Below are 22467 nucleotides of genomic sequence, written 5' to 3'. Positions count from 1 at the left end.
CAATGATCCAATATCGGAAATCACGAAATAAACACTTACGCGTGGAATCTTATGTCACTTCCAGGACACCACGTACTACCGCAACCACGCACTACAAAATTTTGCACCAATTCTTGTGATAAAACAATGATTATTTCCTGTAAACAATCTCAAACGAAATTAACTGCTTAATAAACAAAATAGTAAACAACCGCCATGATGGGCCGGATTGGGCCGATGTTGCCACATGGTACCGATTACCCAGGAATTGGGATTGTAATTCCCTGATTCGCCAACACATTAAGCCTAAATGGCCGACAATTTTGTGATTTTTTATTTAACTAGGTAATCTTAGTTTCAAATATTAATTATTTATTTGTTTAACTTCTGATTTGGTTAGTGAATTGGCTATTTCGAAGAATTTACAAGGAGATTTAAATCAGAAGATAGCAATACTACAGTTCACACTAAAAAGAGAGGTAGGGCCGCAGAGAGCGAGATAGATATAAGTAGGTATTTGACTCAAGTTTTTGTTCCAACTTTGCCCTCCATTTTTATCTTTAGCTTCATGATCTGAATGCATCTTTGTCTATGGTACCGTGCTGGTGTTGCTACTACCTGTTGTCAGTTTACTATAAATCGAGTAAAAAATAAAGTTATACAATCCATTAGATAAAATAAAACTCAAATAATATGGCATTGACTAACAATAAAATTGCAATCGAAAATAAGCATAAGACATAAGTTCAACTTAGCCTATCCGGATTTTATCCGAAGAAACGAATCCGAACTAAGCGAATTTTAGTGTGTCAATAATAATACATAGTATTATTATTATTAATTTAAGAATTTTTTCATGAATGACAGAAAAGTTAAAACTAGAAGTTTAAAGAATTACATTTTTTTAAGTTATGCACAAACACAATACTTTTATTTCCATAAAATAGTTAAATTTTGACGTTAAAAATTATTTTATTTGAAACTAATCTGGTAAAAACATTTCTCTACAAACATACAAAAAGTATTCATGGTAGTCGTCATTTTCATTACATATTCACATTTAAATGTTGTTACAAAATTAAATTCTTCCATTTGGTGACCATTATTTACGATATACGGGGAGTTTCGAAGTTAAAGCTGGTATCATTTTTATCATAGACAAAACTAAAGCCGTCTCAATTTTTTGAAGTGTCAAAAATGAACGAATTGTCGTTTGAAGTAAACAGTATGGATATTTGCCAATTCAGATTTTATAAAATATGGTTAAAATAATATAATTAAATGGTGTTTTGTCGATGTTAAATAAAAACGCATAAAAATGTGGCCCATGCTCTTGACCATGACTCGCGACGAATGTCGCCGTACGCTCCGTAGACTTGGTATAAATTTAGTCTTAGAAATGGCATTCATTTTCCCTCCTATAATTTTCTTCAATTGTACCCTTTCCTTACAATAAGTTTAGCTGTTAAATTGGTTTATAAATTAGTAACTAACCAAGAATTATATGTTTTGTTTTTAGAATTGGAAGCCTACTCGAATATGATCAGTGTGTTCAGAGCACAGGGGGCATTGGAAGACAACAGAAAAAAGTTACTGGAAGATCTACGCGCCGTTTTGCATATAAGCAACGATCGGCACAGTGCTGAGGCACGCCGCGTGTCTAATGACGAATTATTAGCCACAATTGCAGAGCAGTAAGTTGAAATAGACCAATTCTAGTGAACATTTGATTTATTTTTATACACTGTTGTACTAAGTCAAAGATGGCTGTGAGTGTTTGAAAGTCAAAGGTATTGTAGTACTTAGCTTGGGTGAAAGCTTTTAGAGCAGGTTATTTCTGTTATATTTCTAAAAGATTGAGTTGAAGTTTGACATTTTAAGTTGCATTTTTGTTGTGCATTGTAATTAGCACCAAATATCATAGCCACATGGATGTGTGGTTCTACAACATGGTATGTAGTGTCAGTGTGTTGAGTGCATAAAATTTTAATGATTCCACATAATTTTTAATGTAAATGTTTTAAAAGTATTTATTATTTGACAGATAACCTAATATGTGACAGATTCTTTTTTTCTATGATAATGTGCATATTGAGAATTTTGAGGAAGATTTTTATCATACTCTAATAATATTATTATAATGACCTCACCAATTTTTAGTCTTATGATCATTATGATTTTTTTTTAAATTTGGTACCTATTATTGGTGTTCATTAAGTTAAATAATCAGTCTTATAGTTCTGTGAAAAATATCCATTACTATTGGTTTCTAATTAGCAAGTCTTTTCAGTGATTGTAACAATACGATTTACGTAAAAAAAAATCAATATTTTATTTTCAGACTATCAGGTCCCAACACAGGGCTAGCATGGATAAGCGAAGGTCGAAGGAGAGTACCGCTCCTGCCCCGAGGCATCGCTCAGACTATGTACACCGAGATTGCGGATAGAGCCGCGGAAGCAGCGGCTGCGGAGAATAAAGAGCTCTCTAAAAAGCTTGAGGCGGAGAAAATGGTTACACCTATATCCAATGAAGAGGAAATGCCAGAAGCTGAAGGAGAAACTGCCGAGGGAACACTTTCGTCAAATGACACCGCTGATGAAATGACATATCCCGTTGCCATGGAAGACCAGACCAGCAAAGTCCGTATAAATTTATTTTCTGCAACCGTTAAATATTATAAATAATGAAATATTTAAAAATTCTGATTGAAATGCAACATTTTAATTGTTCTTCTGTTTCAGATATGGGAAACGGAACTGATGAGCCGCAAAAGAAAAAACCCAGAAAGTGGTACATTACCAGATGATACCTCTACTCCGGTGAAAAATATGAGAAATATTCCTGTGAACACCAACCAGAAACATCTCAATTTGTCACAGATATACTCCAAGTTCTCACAACCAGCATCAAGTATGTCTATTATTATCTTTGGTTGATATTTTTAACAAAAAACTTTGTGGTGACTACAACTAACACTGTTTTATTATTCCTAAAAAATTCACATTTGAAGTCTTATTACTATTTTGACCAATAAGATCTAAATCATTTTGACCAATTGGAAATGACTGTCTTTGCAAAAAAAAGTTATTTACGTGTCAATATTTTTTGTGCAGGTAAATCATCAGGGCAGTCAAAGCATTCATATAACCAAGTGAGCAAAGTGTCAACTAGCAAATCCAGTCAACCCCATCAACCGAGGTCACACAAACACAGATCACACAAACAAAGCGCCAAAAGTGCCCAAGCTGCTATGTCTAAATCTCAAATGAAAAAATCACAAGAAATGCCTTTGTCTCCGGGCAAGCAGTACAACCCTACATCTATGCAGCTTGAGTATTCTGGCCCTCCCAACACGTTCCAGGCTAGCTATGCTCAGTCGGTACTTGGCAAGAAACCTGATTATATGGATGAACTTAAACCTAAAGTGCTCTCCTCGCCCGGCATGGTGACAGATTCCCCTACAATGCAGCTCCTAACCCAACCAGCCACTGTCCCTCACGAGCTCGGCGTCTCAGACAACATCCACCCCGATGACGCGACCATGCTCCAGGCCCAGGGAACCCCCTCCACTAAACACTCGATAAGCAACAAACCCTGCCACCTCATCATCAAGAAGAGAGGCGAAATCACTCCCGACAAAAAAGTACAAATGTCCGAACTTAAAATATTACAGAAATCCAGCGATAGCGGCATCAAAGTACTCCAAAACCGACAAGTAGTTATTGCGCCGAGTTCGGCTCAAAAAGCACTAAACACGCCTGGGAAACTCATCACCACTAAAGTTATCAGTTCGATAGCCAAACCTCGAACTTCGGGCACCCCGGTTTTAACGGAAAAAATGATTGTGGTATCCAAACCGTCGGAAATGAAGGGCATGCCCAGTTCTAAAATCATTATCACGTCGGGCGCGAGTACACCGAGTAGAGACGTTCCGGTTAGTACAAATAGCATATCACCTATAACCACGGAAACATTCACCCCGAAGGGTATTCCCGCCACTGATTTGAAAGTTTCAGCTAAAACTGTCGTTTTGAACCCAAAATCAGGCCAAAAAATGGTCGTGTTGCCGGCGAAAGCTCGGACGAAAACGGTTACCGAAGGACAACTTCCCTTATTACATTTCAAAGGTCTATCGGGAGCCATGAAGTTGGTGCCGGTCAGTTCGCAGCCCGCAACCCAAGTATCTAGGACGCCGACGGTCACCGTGGTTTCAAAACCTACAGTAGTCAGTTCGATTCCTTCAAATGCAAAAATCGTCGGCGTTGAACCGATCAAAACGGCTAACTTAGCCGACATCGTCCCCGTCAAGGGTCTCGCTCCCGTAACAACCCCCAAAATCACGAATCCGATCGTTCGTCCCGCAAACACAAAGGGCAACGTCATCGTCGTTCAAAAGGGAACGCCTATTGGAAAAGCGTTGACGTTTTCGAAAAATGGGAACGACATGTCCAAAATAATAATGGGTAAGAACGTAAATCAGCTCCTACAAGCGTCTAAGTCGGACCAAGTGGATGCGGCGAAATGTGCGGGGAACGTAATAGTGCTCGAACTCAATAACGAACAGTCCGGTCGTCCGACGACCATGTCCGAAATATTGGATAGCAGGGTCAGCACCGCCGCCCGCGTGCCCGAGGACAGCACTAAAGTGACGGAGATCACCCAAGACACTCCTGTACTATTCGAAACCCAAATCACTGACGAAAGTTGCAATCCCAACAGCTTAGACTCCACCGCCGAGAGTATAGGAGGAATCGAACCCATGGAGGATTCGAGCATACCTTCCTTAGAAAAGGAGGTAGAGAAATCATTCGGTAAAGATGTGGAGGGCAAAGACTCCTCGAGTGTCACAGATTGGGAAATGGAGCTGGATGGGGTATCACGAAAGGGGAAGGATGACGACGACAAGCTGAACTCCTTGCATTTGGATCTCGGTATGTCGAGTGACAGCGAAAACGAGTACATGGTGGATAGACACAAGTCGAAGAGCAAGCACTCGTCGCAGGACAGCATACAGCGGGCCACGGTCAGCGGTAAGGCATTCAATACGAACCTCATTACTTTGTGTTCAATTGGGCCGTTATTAATCTGAACCATTGCTGTTTTAGGGGAGTCCAACGAGATGTACGGTTCTGCGTCGGGTCTGACGCTGGCGACGCGGACCCTGCTGAGCCAGTTACAGGACGACGGGTCGTCGAGCAACGATTCGTCGTTCGCGCTCAAGGCGAAGGCGGCTGCGAAGTCGAAGGACGCGGACTCAAAGGTCGACCGGTCGGAGTGCGACGCGCTGACGAAGGCTAAAGAGAAGTTATCGGAGAAGGTAGCGGAGGCGAAGTCGCAGCAGAAGCGGATAGACATCTACAGCACGGCGATCAGCTCTTCGGACATCAACCTGGATTCTTTCGCGTACCTGGACGAGGGTATGCTGGCAGGCGACGACGTGTTCTGCGAGGACAAGCGGCGCCGCGCGCTCGACGACCAGCTCTGCCGCCTGTTGGGCGAGGACTCCGCCAACTCCACCGACTCACAAACTGTAAGTGAAACTATGCCTTTAAGCAAATGAGCAATATACTTAGATTTAAAGTGGTTAACGTTTCTTTAAAATGTAATAGTGGTTAAGACGGGACATATAATGTGAAGTGTGAAGTGAACTGACGATGGTAATCTCCGGTTTTGTTTTGGTCTGTTCGATTGTAATTTTTGAGTGTTTCTACTGAGTGATGTATTTTCAATGCGTAAATAGAGGCTTGGAGTGCTGATTCGGTTCAGATATTTATTTATTTCATAATTTTAATAACCTTGCTACTGGTGGTGTTTCCTGCATTCTGTCAATTCAGTCCAGTCAGCTTAATCAAAATAACAAGAGTTGAAACTTTATGTCTACGAGTTCTAATTCAATGCATTGTATTTTTAGTAATTCATCATTCTATACATTTTTAATTATTATGTTTCGATTTCTTGCCAATAAATTAACCTATGTTTTGTTTTACACAGTTATGTAATTCAAATGCTCCAGTTGGAGATTATAATTAATTTTTAAAGATGTTAATGCACAATTAATTATTTTACAGTTAAATAGTTATCTCCAATATAACACTTAATTTATAGAATCCTTTTTTCAAATTACATAAATATTTATTTGTTTTCTATCTTAATTGTAATTTCAAATGGCAACATTACCTTCACTCATAAGTAATTGTTTGTTTGTTCATCTTGACCTAGCCTGCTAATTGTTATTATACTGTGAAAAGTTTGTAAGAAAAATTAAGTAGGATAGCTTTTTCTCTCTTCATAGTCACTCGGATTAGTGTTAGTAATTATTGTAACCCTTGTTCCACGCAGAACCTATCTCAGTAGGTGCGCCTACTTACTGACGTCCTAACCCAGTGAAAAACAGTCCCTATAGTGCATCAACATGGTCTGTTTCAGTCCCAATTTGTTATTTCCATTCTCCGTCCTATAACCATAGACTTCTAAGTAACTAGACAGCTGTTCAATAATTCACACGTAAATGATAACGTTCGTTTAGCGACTGAAACCTTGAGGAACTCGCGACACATCTGCTCCTCTCAGTCGACATCAGATGATGATTGTAATCACAAACTTATTGATACAATATCCCATTGGACAGCGTGTCTAAGGGTATTTGCCTATAAAAAATGTAAATGCTTATTGCAATGACGCCGTAACGGTACAACTGTTATGAAGCCATCTTAGCACACATGGCGATGCCAAATTTATACTTGACGCATATCATATGGTACTGCCGCCGGCGTCTTGTGAAATCGCTCAAAATAAAGTATTCCGCGCACTGGTAATTTTTCAGATGCAAGTTCAAACAAGAAACGCTGGGTTCGTCAGTCCTCTGGCCTAAGCTTACACTGGTCAGCTTTTATTTGCAGTCAAGTTGTTGGTTATGACATGACAGCATTTGCGACGGCCACAATGTAGATATTTCGAGCCTTTTCAAGGCGAGAGTGAATAAAATAAGCATTTACACGACAGATATGTATGGTACATCTACATCCTGGACAGCATCTCACTAACACATCAGATGCGATTGCAGTCAAATACCTGCCTTAAAAAACACGAACATGAAATTATTTTCTACACATTCGTGCAAGTTTTCAGCTGTACAAATTTACTTCATTACAGCTTCCTCCACAAGTTGTAGATAATGTCAATGAACTCATTGCTTGTCATTAAATTCACCAGTGCGCGTGCGCCTGCCCTAACGTTAATAGTGAATTATACAAATACGTAGTAGTTTAATTAATCCTTCCTTCTGTACTACCATTATACTCACGTTAAGAGTTTGTTATGATGATACTTCAGTAGTTTGTTTTCTTCTTAACGATGCAGCGGTCTTCACTTCGAAGGACCATTTTTTATCTCTAGCACGGAGTGTGCTTTAAATTTAATAGAACTCATGCGTAACCATTATTTAAATTTGAAACTATTGAGGTTTTAGGACACTCACTTACCTTTATGATAAACTAGCTTTCCATCTGCAGCTTCGGCCGCGTGGAATTTTGTCTGTCACAGAAAAACATTATCGCGCGCGTCCCTGTTTCAAAAACCGGGATAAAACTATCCTATGTCCTTTCCCGGAACATAGCCAAATTTCATCAAAATCGGTTCATTTGTTTAGGCGTGAAAGCAAGACAATATGAACAGAATTCTCCTTAAAGTGAAGATCGCCGTTCCGTCTTGTTCAAGTTACATCCTATGCATAAAAATGAATTAATTGACTCAAAGTTTTGACAAAATCATTGTAGATGAATGTTGCAAGTGCACGAATTCGTTTTTCTGTTTGATGACTATTGTTTAATGTTACTACAGTTACAATTTGCGCGACTTAATTCAAGAATTGCAATTCATATAATATTGTTTCAGAATAATTTAATTTCAAGTAATAATTTAGAATAAAAAATGCAAACCCACTCAGGCTGGCAATGTATTATTATGTCGCTACGTTGTGTGACGTAGACATGTCATTTATAAGTTAGTTATATGTATAAAATGATTACTTATACAAAATGTTTTTGTAACGCACAATTAAATTACATTTGAGGCCGACTTTCAATCGCCAGATAGCTTCTAGCATAGATAACTTTGACTGTATAAGAAATACAAACCGGCCAAAGGTTCAAGATTCTTCAGTTAAAAGTTAACTAGCGATTGAAAAGTCGGCTCTAGTGTTATCTCTATAGTTGTTGTAATTATAAGTTTGTTTTAGTTATTACTTTGTGTTATTATTAGTAAATAATGATGCAATAAAATGTCAGTACAAGGCTGCTCGCAGATTTATATATAATATTTTTATGTAGATTGAGAATAGCTGCATATATTAGTCTAATTATATATTTATATTATGTCTACTTATACAAATATACAATATATATAAACTTATTTATTTACACATAGTAATTATAGCAAGGCATATATGGCATTCTAATTCATAAGTTTTTTTCTAAGGCACTAAATGAGTGCAAAATATCAGTCCTTTGATAATAATTTCGTAATTCAGTATAACAGTTCGCTGTGACTCGATTCTGAAAAGAAAGCCTAAGTGTAGTTTATGCTTATAACGGCTATTTGCAGGCTCACTTAAGACCGGACAGTATCCAGGCGACAGCATATCAAGCTAAATACTGAAGGAACTTATGTCATTGTTATAAGAGCTACTTTACGACAAAAATTCATTGTCTGATGTGCTGTCGATTCCTTACACTTTGGTCCCAAACTACACCACTCAAACGTGAAAGAGCACCGAAATCTTGACCAAAACGGTTGTGAATATTTTAAGATCCTTCTTCGGAAATCTTAATAGGTGGTGCCTGGCTGTTACTGTTTGGGTGGTGTCTTTTAACTCTTTGTGCAATACATGTTTTAAACTTGTCCATTTAGGGGCACGCCAATTAGAATCCAATTTGATGTTACATTACCTAATACTTACCTACTATTCGTATTTTGACAAAGTGCAAAAAAGATGGTCAATACTGCACAATATTAAATAACCCTTTGCCCGCGTCAACACAATATACATTTTATTGACTTATCTATCAGAATCTATGTCCATACAAAATCTAAGCAGCATTCTACTTGCGAAAGTTTTAAGAATCAGTGTAGTATTTCCAAATATGTTTAACCCTCAAAATAACTATATGGCCAGCTATTAACATTATGTATCTAAAATCTCATTAATAAATCCGTAATTAGTATTAGACTGAAAATTTAGTCGCATTGTCATTCAAGATCCCTCCAAGAATTATCTTCAAAGTAAAGGTACAGAACGGTTTGAACGCGTCTGGTTTGTTGGGGACTAACTACTAGAGTGTGTGTAAAATGGTACATATTTCTTGCTTTAAAGGGAATGGTATTGCATTCTAAAGAAATAGTGCCATGTAGTTTGTTCTATGAGAATTTGTACATATAATTATTACTATTTTTATTGAAATATCATTGACACCTGTCGACCTATAGAATGTATTAGTATATTTTGTAACATAATAAAATTAAATTGTATGAAACGCGCATTTTTGGATGTGTATCCTACAATAAACTGAGTTATTAGCATAGTGAAACGTTTATAGGTTTACATCGATTTTTGATGTTGATGCAGGTGAATATGTTAAAGATTGTTACCACGATGCAATCGGATTGTGGATGAAATGTGTTCCCATTAATTGTAAGCAATATATCCTAAAAGGATTTTTATGTACTCTTGTATAATGTATAAAATTATTGTTTAAATTTTTAAGGCAATGTTAACGATTGACCTGCATCAGTTTTTAAGTAGAATAAGAAGTTAATTTGTTTGTCAGCTGTAAATATTTTGCGTAGAAATAGTTCAGTCGTAGAATCACTGCAAACATGTTAATACAATTTCTGTGTTTTGGCATCAAGTTTATTTTATCTACTTATTTTAACAATAAAAAGTTTAATCATAACTCTCTTTCTCTTTAGTAAATTCTAAATTAAATTACAAGGATTCGTAAATTAATTTGTCGTGGCATTAAAATAAAAATGGCATTTCAAAAATCAACTGTATATATTTAACGCTAATAAATGACATGATTGTATTACGAAAGTAAAATCACATTTTAGCTCAAGATAAAATTGTCATAAAACGATTTTTTATAAATACTCCAAATGTATTTGTACATTTGTTCAGAAATGTTCGAACATTACAATAAATACTGTGCTCTGTAGGTACGTAATCTCGTGGAATAGCGTGGCTTACACTAGCGGTGCTTAGGACGTGACCTTGTGCATGGCCTCGGCGACGTAGTTGACGTTCTTTGAGGAGATACCGGCTACGGAGATGCGGCCGTCCTTCGTCAGGTAGATGTGGAAGTCTTTGGTCAGCCTCTCCACCTGGAAATAACGGCACAGTGTAAAGCACTAAACATTGAATTTGATTCTAGCACTATGGAGATGGAGATTTAATATACATAGTTGATCAACGAGTATTCTGGGAATTTTATTGTAATAACCGTGGCTTTCTTAATTGTCTCTTTTTACGCGGGCGAAGCTGACAAAAGCGATTATTATTATTAAATAATAATCGTCTAAAATCATTATAATGCCACTATAAACGCTGCCCCTGACAGTTGAAAGGGCGCATATAAAACTTTTTTTCAGATATAAATTAAACCCAAGGACAGGTAAGAATTGCCCATTTAAATTATTTGAAACTTTTTTATCTGCATTTTGATTTGGTGTTAGATGCGCCCTTTCAACTTTCGGGGCAGAGCTAGGTTAAATCGTGTAGTGTGTGCTCAAACCTCTTTCACGTGCATAATCACGAATTTTACGTAACAAACCCATTCCCACAACATTCCACTAATGCAGGAGCATACTCAGTTAAACGTTACACCTGTAGCAGGACTAAGACTTGTGGACTGTAGTACTAGCGTACCTGTTCAGGCTTAGGTCCTATAATAGGACTATACTTGTGGAAGTACCGTACCTGTTCAGGCTTGAGTCCGGTGTAGCAGAACATGCCGATCTGGTCGGTGATGTGGCTCCACGGCTGCTTGTTGCCGGCGCCTTCGATGCCGGCGCGCAGCTGGTTGCGCATCGAGATGATACGGTCCGCCATTTGCTTCACGTCGGCGAGCCTGAAATGGTAGAGTTGTGGTAAGTCATTCAAATAGTAATAAGCTATCTAATTGGTTTCTACGTTATTTGCGAATGCAGACTAACTTACGCCCGTTTCCCATATTCAATCCTTGTCCAAATCCGGATTTTTAATTTAGTTTTAGATTAAATATGCACAATTTTCGATGTTTTTACACTTTAATGTTGTTTAAATAGTCAATATGAAAATGTAAAAACATCAAAAACCGCAGATATTTTGACCAAAAAAATAATGACATTTGACACGGACGGATTTGGATTAGGATTGAATATCAGTCGCGACAGCAATATAATTACGTGCGAGCGATAAGGATGGGTAGCTTGGGGTCATTGGACGAAATTCTACGTGCTCGGCGACCGGACTATAGAAATCCAGCATTAGGGGGAGACCTATGTTCAACAATGCACGTCCTCCGGCTGATAATAGTGGCGCTGACATTAGCAACAAGATGTTTCAATAGGTATTGGCTTGATGAATTGGCGTCATAGTACAATCAGCTTGTAACCAACTGGCTTTCACTTAACAAATTGATAAAAAGTATATAATCTATCAAATACCATGAAAGCTTCATGCGTAATATGAGACGTTTCAGTGCGCGTTATTGATTTTTAGATTACCGAAATTATACATAGAGAGCGAGCTAAAACTTATCAAAAGGTATACATATAAGGTGCTAGTTTAGTGCTATCGATATTCTACTATCATTCTAATACGTACAGGTATACACTAAAAATAATCAGCTTACGTTAAAACTATGAATGATGAAGCCAGAAGAAATATTGACGAATACCTTTAAGTTAACATGGCAGTTAAAATTATTGCCATATTTAGGATGAGTTGCACCATCTTACTTTAACATTGACAAACTTCAAAAATCTGTCAAATAAAAAGCACCGATTAATGTTACGGTTAAAATAAGGTGGTGCAACTCAGTCTAACGTCGGTTATCGTTATAGTTACCGTCAAAGTAAGGTGTACTTTAACTATAACAAACGTCAAAAATCTGTCAAACTCCATACAAAAAACACCGGTTATCGTTAAAGTGACGGTCAAAGTTATGTGGTGCAACAGCCTAACTGTCATAATAAACAATGATTTTAAACAAGAGCCAGTGACTGTCATAAGAGTCAAAATCGTTTGTACTTTCTTTATCTTAAAGTTCAAAATCGTTTGCTCTCTGCATTCCCCACTCACCATTGTTTCTTCAGCTCCGGGTTGCCGAGGATCTCCTGCACGATGCGGGATCCGTACAGCGGCGGGTTGGAATACATGGTGCGCACCATGATCTTGACCTGCGACATGACCTTGGCGGCCGACTCGGCGTCGCCGCAAAGGAAGGTCAAGGCACCCACGCGCTCGCCGTATAATCCTGTGGGAGAATATTCATACAAGATGGTGGTAGCCAGTTGCGGATTTACAGATTTGCCGCTTCTGAAATCTTCTGTAAATTGAGTCGAAGAGTATGTGAAATCTGCCGCCCCTAGGCTGCGGCCTATTGAGAAATCCAGGACTGGTGGTAGAAGAATGAGGGCTATCGTTTTTATACTTAACAGTTGGCACCCCTGGCGATTGACAGGACCTTACTCTACAGTGGCGCCATCTTGATGAGTGCATATGCGATAGTCCTCCTACCACTTTAGCGCTCACAAGTTGGTGCCACTGTCTTCGCCACTAGCAAGTGACAGGACCTTACTCTACAGTGGCGCTAACTGGTGAGCGCTAAAACGATAGCCCTCATTGATTCAACCATATTTTGAACTTTAGAGATAACATAGGGTTCAAAACTATTGAAAAATATTTTTCCCTTTTCAGCAATGGGTTAAGAATCGGATATTAAGAAAACCATTAAATTAATTTCGATTCGTAATTAATTTCATGGTTTTCTTACTAACATCAACTGATTACTAAATTAATTACATAGAAACCATATGGAAAATGTCGGCATCCAGCTCTTCAAGGCCGCTCTTTTATTCAGGTGCAAAATTAATTTATCGTAACGTAGTGTTTACTAACCGTTAAATATTATTGAAAAATATATTTTCTCTTCAACAAAATATTTAGGTAGGTACATGAATACTTTATAATGACGTAAAACGAAAAAACACAAGATAAGGTTTAGGTCAAGTCATTTGACCTTCTTTGTCATGAAATGGAGTAAGTTTCCGCTGATTTTGTTTTTGTGTATTTCTTGCATTTTTTTAATAATTGATAAGATAACAGGGTATATCAAAGAAAACTTCTCATAGCGACACGATAATATTATGCTGTTGTTGATAAGATGCTAATTTAGTAGAATTATTAATATATTGTAGGTATTTCAAAGACAAAACATGTATCCGTCCGGCGTAAATATTTTTAATTTTGCACATAAAAAGTAGGGGAGAGCCCCTCCTCCGTTGACCTTTGCAATCTTTCAATGAAATTGATCGAACCAATGCAAAGATAATAAATAAACACGGGACAGATAAGATAAAAATAAGTCATAACTATCAAAAATCTGCACAAAGGTTGAATCATACTTTTATTAATATTTACTATACTCAAAAGCGCAACCATACCTAAGAATAAAAAGCAAGATTTAACTAAATTGCATGACCCAGTTGTCAGCCTCGTCCTTTTAATGTCATTAGTTTTCATAATTCATTGACAATGCAATATTTGCTGCAGATAAACATGTTTATATTATGTATCTTCTTTTGTTAACTTCAGTCATACTGTGTTTATTAATGCATTTTCAAGATAAAAATGTACTAAATAACTTGTCTATCTTAGAGCAATAAACAGTCGTCAATACAAATAAAAATTCCTTATTGCTATCTTCAAAGGAAGGCGTAGGGGGCAACTGAGACATTTTTTTACAAATTGCCAGTTGCCTCTTGAGGAAGCGATGTTCGAGGGAGCAACTGACAATCACAGTAAGTTTATGTACAGGGTGGAATGTTTTTTTTTTCTTTTTTAAAGATTATCGGTTATTTGTTATTGCACAAATTACTAATAGTCCCGTTTAGCTCCTCGTTCCAAGCTAAATATGATTGTGTCACGAGTGAGCTCACAATAGTTTGCAAATTGGACATTCTGAGACTAAAGGGTCGAGCGGCAGCGGGGACCGAACCTGCGTTCCTCGGATTACGAGTCGGCCATGAAGCTAAAGATAAAAATGGAGGGCAGAGTTGGAACAAAAACTTGAGTCAAATACCTACTTATATCTATCTCGCTCTCTGCGGCCCTACCTCTCTTTTTAGTGTGAACTGTAGTATTGCTATCTTCTGATTTAAATCTCCTTGTAAATTCTTCGAAATAGCCAATTCACTAACCAAATCAGAAGTTAAACAAATAAATAATTAATATTTGAAACTAAGATTACCTAGTCAAATAAAAAATCACAAAATTGTCGGCCATTTAGGCTTAATGTGTTGGCGAATCAGGGAATTACAATCCCAATTCCTGGGTAATCGGTACCATGTGGCAACATCGGCCCAATCCGGCCCATCATGGCGGTTGTTTACTATTTTGTTTATTAAGCAGTTAATTTCGTTTGAGATTGTTTACAGGAAATAATCATTGTTTTATCACAAGAATTGGTGCAAAATTTTGTAGTGCGTGGTTGCGGTAGTACGTGGTGTCCTGGAAGTGACATAAGATTCCACGCGTAAGTGTTTATTTCGTGATTTCCGACATTGGATCATTGTAAACATTTTTCACATTTTTTACAGTAATTTCTTCCTAAAACGTTTTACCAGTAATTTACACTTATCATTTTTAATGATACCTATGTCAAGAAATAAAGATTTTACATTGGTTTCATTGAATTTGAGCAATTTTATATTTTTTGTTTATTTAGAAAGAGCGAGTCTGCCCACAGAGAGCGAGATAGTGATACTTAGTTTGTGCTTCAAGTAGGTATTCGGAGTGTGGCCTCCATTTTTATCTGTAGCTTCATGGAGTCGGCCAGTCCGAGTCGGACCTTCACGGTTCGGCTATCGTGGCTTCGTCGCTAATGTAACTCACCCATATTCTTGGCGAAGCTCTGTGCAAGCATAACTTGGTGGCCCTCCTGCACGAAGTAGCGTATGGCGTAGGCGTCGTTGTCGACATCTCCGGTGGCGTAGCCCTGGTACGCCATGTCGAAGAATGGGAACAGCTTCCTCTCTTTGATGGCCTGGTGGAATACATGAGGAAAAGTTATATGAGTAGAATGAGGGCTATTGAATTTGCGGATAGCAGTTAATGCCACTGTAGGGTAAGGTCCTGTATACTGACTAGATGGCTAAGACAGTAGTGTCAATTTGTGACGACAGAAGTGGCAGGAAGACTATGAATGTTTCTGTGGTATACCTATCATTTCTCAAGAGAGATTAGGGTAAAATAGGTACAGTATTATGATAATCCCTCAACACGGTACAATAGGGGATAATTAAGCTTCAATGCATCTAACGTTAAGTTGCAATGCGTTATTGTAGTCTCAAGTAACTTTGTAAGATTTTCTACGTTTTCGGTGAATCCGTAATAGAAACTAGTGTCTAATAATATTATGACTTTAGTCGAAGATATAAGTTAATAGTTACAGCCGACAGTTGATGCCATTCCTCCTTCTTTGGGTCCACTCCGGTGGGGTTGTGTGCGCAAGCGTGTAGCAAGATAATCGATCCTTCCGGGATTTTCTGCAATAAATAAAGCAAATTGATCCAACTACCTCAAATAACGAGCCCCAAATTAAACAGAGCTTATTATGGCGACGATAGATAATGTGTAAACCAGTTAAAGCCTATAGGCATCTATCTAAAAAAAAACAATTCTTCCAATTTGATTATGATCATCGAAGTAACCCAATCATTATTGTTTGGCACCTAAATTTTGTATAGCCTTGAATCGCAACTTGCGACATGATGCATGTGTGTGTATCTATCATGCACTTGAACAAACTCAATCGACGAGAATGATAGATCATATTCGTGGCGTAAATTATCTAATAAGAAAACTAGCAAATATTATAAACGCACCATCAACATAATTGTTGGCAGCATTTATAGATAACAAATGAATTACATGACGATGATCATCTATGGCAGGTATTTGTTCGGGTTTTGTTACACAAACTTTGTCTGTTGTTTACATAGAGCAAGCATAAAGGTTAAAAAATAAACAAATAAAAATTATTAATCCCGATATAATTATTGAGGTCTTTAATTAGGTCGCGTAGGTAACGGTCGATTGCTTTTGCATCAACTGTTGACAATAATTCTTGACGTCATAGCGTTTTGTTTGTTGTAGCGAGCACGCAGCGTTCGCGTGTCGACACATCTTATCGTTCAAATGCCAAAGACGAGAGCAGTACCTATAGTGTTTGTGACCGGTGTTCCTATCAAGCTTCTATCAATTTTACACACTCAATATTCGTTATCAATGATACAATACACGTAATTATTGGCATTTGGAACCACCGTGACACAATTTGATGTGATGTTAGATATCAAAATTAGCAAATACAGGAATTCTGTAATCATCACCAGACAAACTATAAAAATCTATATAAATAAAAATGAATTGATGTTCGTTAGTCTGATTAAAACTCGAGAACGGCTGGGCCGATTGAGCTGATTTTGGTGTTAAAATGTTTGTCGTAGTCCAGGGTAGGTCTAAACGGTGAGCAAATAAGGAAATATTTGCTTATTTATTGCCTTTAAGGCGGAACAGAGTTCGCCGGGTCAGCTAGTCTTTAATAAAATCCATAACCATAGCACAGCTAATCTTAAGATAAAATGCTAATGCGTCATTCAGGAGTTTGACGCGAAAAAAATAAAAACTTCTTATGCCAAAAACTCTGATGTAACTAACAACTTTGACTTTTTTTATGGTAACTGATTTAGATCAGGCCCGACGCTGTCTACATGAAAATCCATCCCGTTACTTTTGACTTTATCATGTGGTACTTGTTACCCTCGCCTTGACTTTATTATACTATGTGACCTAACCTTTACCTACTAAAATGTTGGTGACCACTGATTTAAGACTTTATAGTGCACAGCACTGGCCACATAAACCGTGCCACAAAAATTTGAAAATAAATGTTGTAAGGTTGCACACGGTGTTTTTTAAACGCGCCAACGAGGTTTTAAATAAGTCACTATTATTAGGTACACTACTTACGCGAATATCTTCCAAAGCTCCTTGCAGGTCGAAGCCGTTGGTCTTGGCGTCAAAGTAGCGGTACTTGTTGTGTTTGAGCGACAGCATGTTGCAGATTTGAGGGTGGTTGCCCCACGTGGGTGCCGACAACCACACCTCCTTGGCCTTGGCGTAGTGCTTCGTGATGAACTCCAGGCCAAGTCGTAAGGCGCCGGTGCCAGAGAGCGTCTGGAAGAATTACGGATGATGAAATAGGTAATTGATGAAACTTATAGCAATGGTTTTACCGTGATTTTCAGCCTGGAAGAGACTAAGAAGATGATAATTAAGGTTGTGAAAAAGTTATCAAAATCAATCTCAGCCATCAGCTTATTTTTATTGCACAAGTTTTAAAAATGTACATGATGATTTCAGGCGTATTGGCCACTAGCAAGGCAGTAGGAATAATATTCCAACTACCTATATTTTCAACCTTAGTACCTTATCTTAAGTTCAAAAGCAATGAAAATGTGCACAGGATAATGCTTATTTCATGCTTCATCATGATACATTTCAATAATGCATACCTACTGTTAGTCAATGAAGAATGTTGTCTTACCTGTACAGTGCAATTCGATTTGTTCTTGATGACCGGGCTGTCTTCACCGAAGGCCAGCTTGGCAACAGCGTCGGTGTATGTGACTTCACCGCCGATAGGGGCATACTCGTGGTTCAGCTTCTTACTGTGGATGATCTCTTCAGCCTGGTCATAACAAAAATAATAATAATAGTCGTCTTAATTTTATGTTATTAGAATTTGACAATTATGAAAGAAATACCCAAGATCACGACAACCAAGTTTTACCGCCAATACTTAACAGAGCACAAAAACATACACCTGTATTCACAAACGATGCTTGCATGTGATGCAGCAAATCGAACGCACAGTATTGAATAGACCTCTGTGATTGGTTCATGTTTTACCCTGTGCGTCCACGCGCAATGTGAGACCTCATAGTAATGTTTGTGAATACTGGCGACAGAATATCACAACAAACAGGACTTCTAGGAAGCAATTCATGGACAGAAATGTCAGATCTGTATTTGTGACGTCAGATCAATTTTTTTCTTATTAGAATTTACACTTGCTGATGAATAGATTCAAATGATGACTTTTAATTAGACTTACCTTTCTGACTGAGGGGAGGATGAAAGGTTTGCCCTCGTCATCTTTGTAGGCTCCCACACCGAGATTCACTTTGTTGGGGTCGGTGTCCCGTTTGTACGCCTCGGTGATGCCCAGGATCACATCGGGTGGGCCCATCTGGACATTGCTCCACCATGTGCTAAAATAAATAATATTTAAAATATATTAGTTACTACTTAGTTGATATAAATCTGCTGTAATTTTGAAGTAACTGCTGTAATTTCTGTATCTCATGACTGAAGAACAAAGAGTCAATTACTGACCTAGCCATTACTTCCAGGTTTAATTATTAGTTTTATTTTTGTAACTACTTGTAGGATACATTTTTTAGATCATTTTAATAGATGTTTTTAAATAAATATTTTAATTTATTTTGTTGTTTAATGTGTTATTTAAAAATACTATAAAATGATAAAATAAATAAATATTTATATCAGGTTGGCTTAGTTTTTATGACTTAAATTAGAAAAGTATCAATAAAATCATTTACTTGTTTAATTACCTTTTTTTATTATTATAATTAAGTAGGCCCTTTGGTTTGAGTGTAGGAAAAGGTGCGCAAGGACTTAAAAAAAATTGTCTAAAATTGACCCTATCTAACACCCTATTTTTATTATACCACTAGCTGACCCGGCGAACTCTGTTCCGCCTTAAAGGCAATAAATAAGCCATCGCAATTTTTCCTTATTTGCTCACCGTTTGGACCTACCCTGGACTACGACAAACATTTTAAAACCAAAATCAGCTCAATCGGCCCAGCCGTTCTCGAGTTTTAATCAGACTAACGAACAGCAATTCATTTTTATTTATATCTAGATAGATAGATTGGTTAGGGGTCCAAAGGGGACCAACTTTTGTAAACGTCATTTTGCTGTAGTCGTCATTTTTGGCGAAGTTGGGGGGCAATCCGAGACATTAGGATATTACTTTCATATTATTATAACTGTGCAAAGGCACTTTTTTAAACTTATTTATTTGAAAACAAGAACATGTCAAATGTTTTTATTTTTAGCATCAGATTTTTTTTTATAGGGCTAATTAATTTTTATTCAATTTAAATAAATCCAAAACTTACAATACTTAATCCCAACTAATATTATAAATGCGAAAGTAACTCTGTCTGTCTGTCTGTCTGTCTGTTACGCTTTCCCGCTTAAACCTCGCAACCGATTTTGATGAAATTTGGCATAGAGATAGTTTGAGTCCCGGGAAAGAACATAGGATAGTTTTTATCCCGGTTTTTGAAACAGGGACGCGCGCGATAAAGTTTTTCTGTGACAGACAAAATTCCACGCGGGCGAAGCCGCGGGCGGAAAGCTAGTGAAAAAATAATATTACTTAGTTATTGGTTTCCTATTGGAATATTTTCTCTAGTGAATTTAGCAAAATAACTTTTGCAACAGTGAACAGTATCATCGTATGTTGAAAAACATTAATTAGAATGAATGCAATAATATCCCACATTACGTAAATAACCAAGAACAGCCGGCAAGGTTTACCTGCTAGCCCGGAGACCGGTGTTGATTGCATCCACATTATTATTCCGTAACAGCTGCACTGATATTTTCTTCAAGGCCTGCGACATGGTTTAATACTGTCTGACACTGGCTGGAATAAAAAATAATCGAAATGTTTTAACTGGCACAAATTACTCGCGACTCGACCGAACCCACACGGAATCCCACATTCACCACCACATTGATGGATTCGCGAATTTGTAATACCAGCGTAATTTTTATCTTACCCTAACTTTATCTTACATTTATTTTTTGTATGTAATGCGATTTTTTTTAAGTGAATGTTCACTTTAGCGTTATCAAATCAGAAATGAGGAGAGGAGATCCGCAGGAGAACCAGTGACCGATATAGCTCGCACAATTGCTAAAATCAAGTGGCAGTGGGCGGGGCACATAGCTCATAGAGACGATGGCGTTGGGGCAGAAAAGTTCTCGAGTGGCGACTGATGGCGACAACGGGCTGGAAGACATAGCGTGGGCAGTCCTCCTACTAGGTGGACCGACGATCTGGTAAAGGTCGCGGGAAGAGCCTGGATGCGGGCGGGCAGCGCAGGACAGTTCATTCTGGAAAACCTTGGGGGAGGCCTTTTGTCCAGCAGTGGACGTCATAATTTGATTGAAACGAAGGAACGAACGAATGTTCGCTATGTATTTCTTAAACTTAAGATAAACTGAGCCATATTATTTTGCACAAAACGAATTTATGAGCATTTACTATGTCAAAAGTAAAACGTTAACATTAAAAAGCGATTTCTCGGATGCTCAATTTCTTAGTAGCGAAGAAAACATTTGCTTGAAGATTATTTTAATGCCAATGGTAAGCGGTTTTTTAGGTAGAGGTACACTTATAATTAAATCTTCATTTTCCTCACATCTGTGTTATATATTTTTAGTATGACAACACCCGTTTAGACGTCACTGCGCCAATGTCGAGAAAGGTCAGGGATTACGAACCCATCAGTGGAATTTAGCAAAAAATTTACTTAACTGTAGCATGTATTTCAAAACATCTTAATTATAATATTTTATCTAATGTTGAAGGAAACTCCTAAGCTTAAGTTCGATGTATCTGAATGGTTCCGCCAGTCATGTTCAGTTTAAATTATTCATTGGTTTCGCTCTCGGTAGAGGTAGTAGAGTTTAAAGAAGATTTTTGCCGCATCGCCATACCAGTACCACCCGTGTTAATCATATTTAGTATAGTTATAATGAAACTACTATTAAAGTACAATAATATTTATAAAACTTGCGTTAAGCGGCCCTTGGATCCCTCCACGCAAAATTGTTATTACTGAAAAGATGTCCATGCCTGGCCTTTGTAACCTGAAAAATAATAAAAATAAAAAATCCGCGAAATTAATAAAAAAGAGAAGACCACTCTTTTTATGTACTGTTCCCTGCTCCTAATGAAGGTCACGTGACTGTTAATAAAGCAGGGTAGTTAGCTTATTTTGTATTTTCCGTTACATAGGTGCTACCTAAGTAGATTAAATCTAGAGGCAGGTAGAGGATAGGTATTTTAATTTACAGCCTTGGAATTCGTCGAAGTTTACAGCACAAAAGGAAGAACTAGCTAGCCGTATTAGGCGCCCGTCGCGTCGCGTCGTGCATGAGAGCATAAATCCGTACCGCGCGGGAATAACTTGACATGTCATTTTTGCGTACTTTTCAGGGGAGCGATTTTAAAGTTTAGAGTTCTCTGGTAAATCGGAATTAATGATAATTGATATTTTTATGATTGAAATAAGCTAATTTGATGCGTATCTTTCGATTGGCGTAAGAATTTGATTAAATTATCTTCTTAATCTATTAAAAAAAAGACTTGTCAAGTTGTGTACCGACGACTTGTCAAGTTATTCACCAAAGAAAAACAAACATTTAAGGTGTAAAAATTGGATTTAAGTTAATTATTTTGAATGAAGTTTAAGTAAAAAAACAAAACATAAAAATAGAACATATTTTTATGACTTTTGCAATGAAATAGTAACAAATTTATTAGAAAAATCAAATATAATCGCAGATTATGATTGCTTTTGATGAGATAATTGTACGTTTACTTAAAATTAAAAAAAAAGACAAATAAAAGAACAAAAGCCATGCTTCATAACAAGCACAATTAATTTTAATTATTTTAGGCTTACCATTAAGCTTAAAATAATTAAAATTAACTGGATATATTTTTGCGTAAGGTCGACACGCCCTTTCGCGTCCACCGTCCAGTTCACGTCCAAATGATGGATCACTCTAGAACGTAAGCTATTGCTATGATTCCCTGAATGTATGACAGGTAAACCCACATTAAAAAAATCTTATAGCATGCTACCGTTTTTGCCAAAAATAAATCCCACGTGAGCAGGTGCGCGTTTCAAGGTAAGTTTTTAATATATTTAGGTCTAGTTTGGGATTTACCGCAGTCTCTAAGCCTTAACCATGAACCATACAATACGGATAATGATATCGGTGATTGTACTTTATTAAATGACACTTAAAATAAGGTGGATGCGAATTTACTA

At 37.4% G+C, this 22467-nt stretch overlaps 2 protein-coding genes across 2 annotated transcripts; one reads left to right on the top strand and one right to left on the bottom strand.

The window, feature by feature from the left end:
* Positions 1-1189: 1189 nt before the first annotated feature.
* On the top strand, positions 1190-5727 carry LOC135087639 (BRCA2-interacting transcriptional repressor EMSY). Its single transcript, XM_063982377.1, has 6 exons — positions 1190-1358; positions 1499-1673; positions 2321-2621; positions 2724-2892; positions 3096-5012; positions 5088-5727. The coding sequence occupies exons 1-6, from the start codon at positions 1298-1300 to the stop codon at positions 5540-5542; spliced, it is 3078 nt and encodes a 1025-aa protein (XP_063838447.1). The 5' UTR covers positions 1190-1297; the 3' UTR covers positions 5543-5727.
* A 4287-nt stretch (positions 5728-10014) lies between these two features.
* LOC135087640 (aspartate aminotransferase, mitochondrial) lies at positions 10015-20156 on the bottom strand. The gene is made up of 9 exons (XM_063982378.1): positions 19937-20156; positions 18420-18576; positions 17850-17993; positions 17273-17479; positions 15691-15786; positions 15134-15284; positions 12320-12494; positions 10955-11105; positions 10015-10359 (listed from the first exon to the last, which is right to left on the bottom strand). The coding sequence occupies exons 1-9, from the start codon at positions 20020-20022 to the stop codon at positions 10237-10239; spliced, it is 1290 nt and encodes a 429-aa protein (XP_063838448.1). The 5' UTR covers positions 20023-20156; the 3' UTR covers positions 10015-10236.
* Positions 20157-22467: the final 2311 nt, after the last annotated feature.

The sequence above is a fragment of the Ostrinia nubilalis genome, chromosome 3 (assembly GCF_963855985.1).
Source record: "Ostrinia nubilalis chromosome 3, ilOstNubi1.1, whole genome shotgun sequence".
NCBI classification, from domain to species: domain Eukaryota; kingdom Metazoa; phylum Arthropoda; class Insecta; order Lepidoptera; family Crambidae; genus Ostrinia; species Ostrinia nubilalis.
Note: the sequence above shows the minus strand (reverse complement) of the source record. Positions and strands in the feature narration are given on the sequence as shown.

Bases quoted from the DNA above. Each gene is read 5' to 3' on its own strand.
- LOC135087640 (XM_063982378.1), bottom strand. From the start codon at position 20,022: ATGTCGCAGGCCTTGAAGAAAATATCAGTGCAGCTGTTACGGAATAAT. The intron at 17,480-17,849 runs GTAAGACAACAT...TAATTCTTCCAG, and splicing joins AATCGAATTGCACTGTACAG to ACGCTCTCTGGCACCGGCGC. The intron at 10,360-10,954 runs GTACGGTACTTC...CGTTATTTCCAG, and splicing joins CCGGACTCAAGCCTGAACAG to GTGGAGAGGCTGACCAAAGA.
- LOC135087639 (XM_063982377.1), top strand. From the start codon at position 1,298: ATGTGGCCCATGCTCTTGACCATGACTCGCGACGAATGTCGCCGTACG. The intron at 1,674-2,320 runs GTAAGTTGAAAT...TTTTATTTTCAG, and splicing joins TTAGCCACAATTGCAGAGCA to ACTATCAGGTCCCAACACAG. The intron at 2,622-2,723 runs GTCCGTATAAAT...CTTCTGTTTCAG, and splicing joins TGGAAGACCAGACCAGCAAA to ATATGGGAAACGGAACTGAT.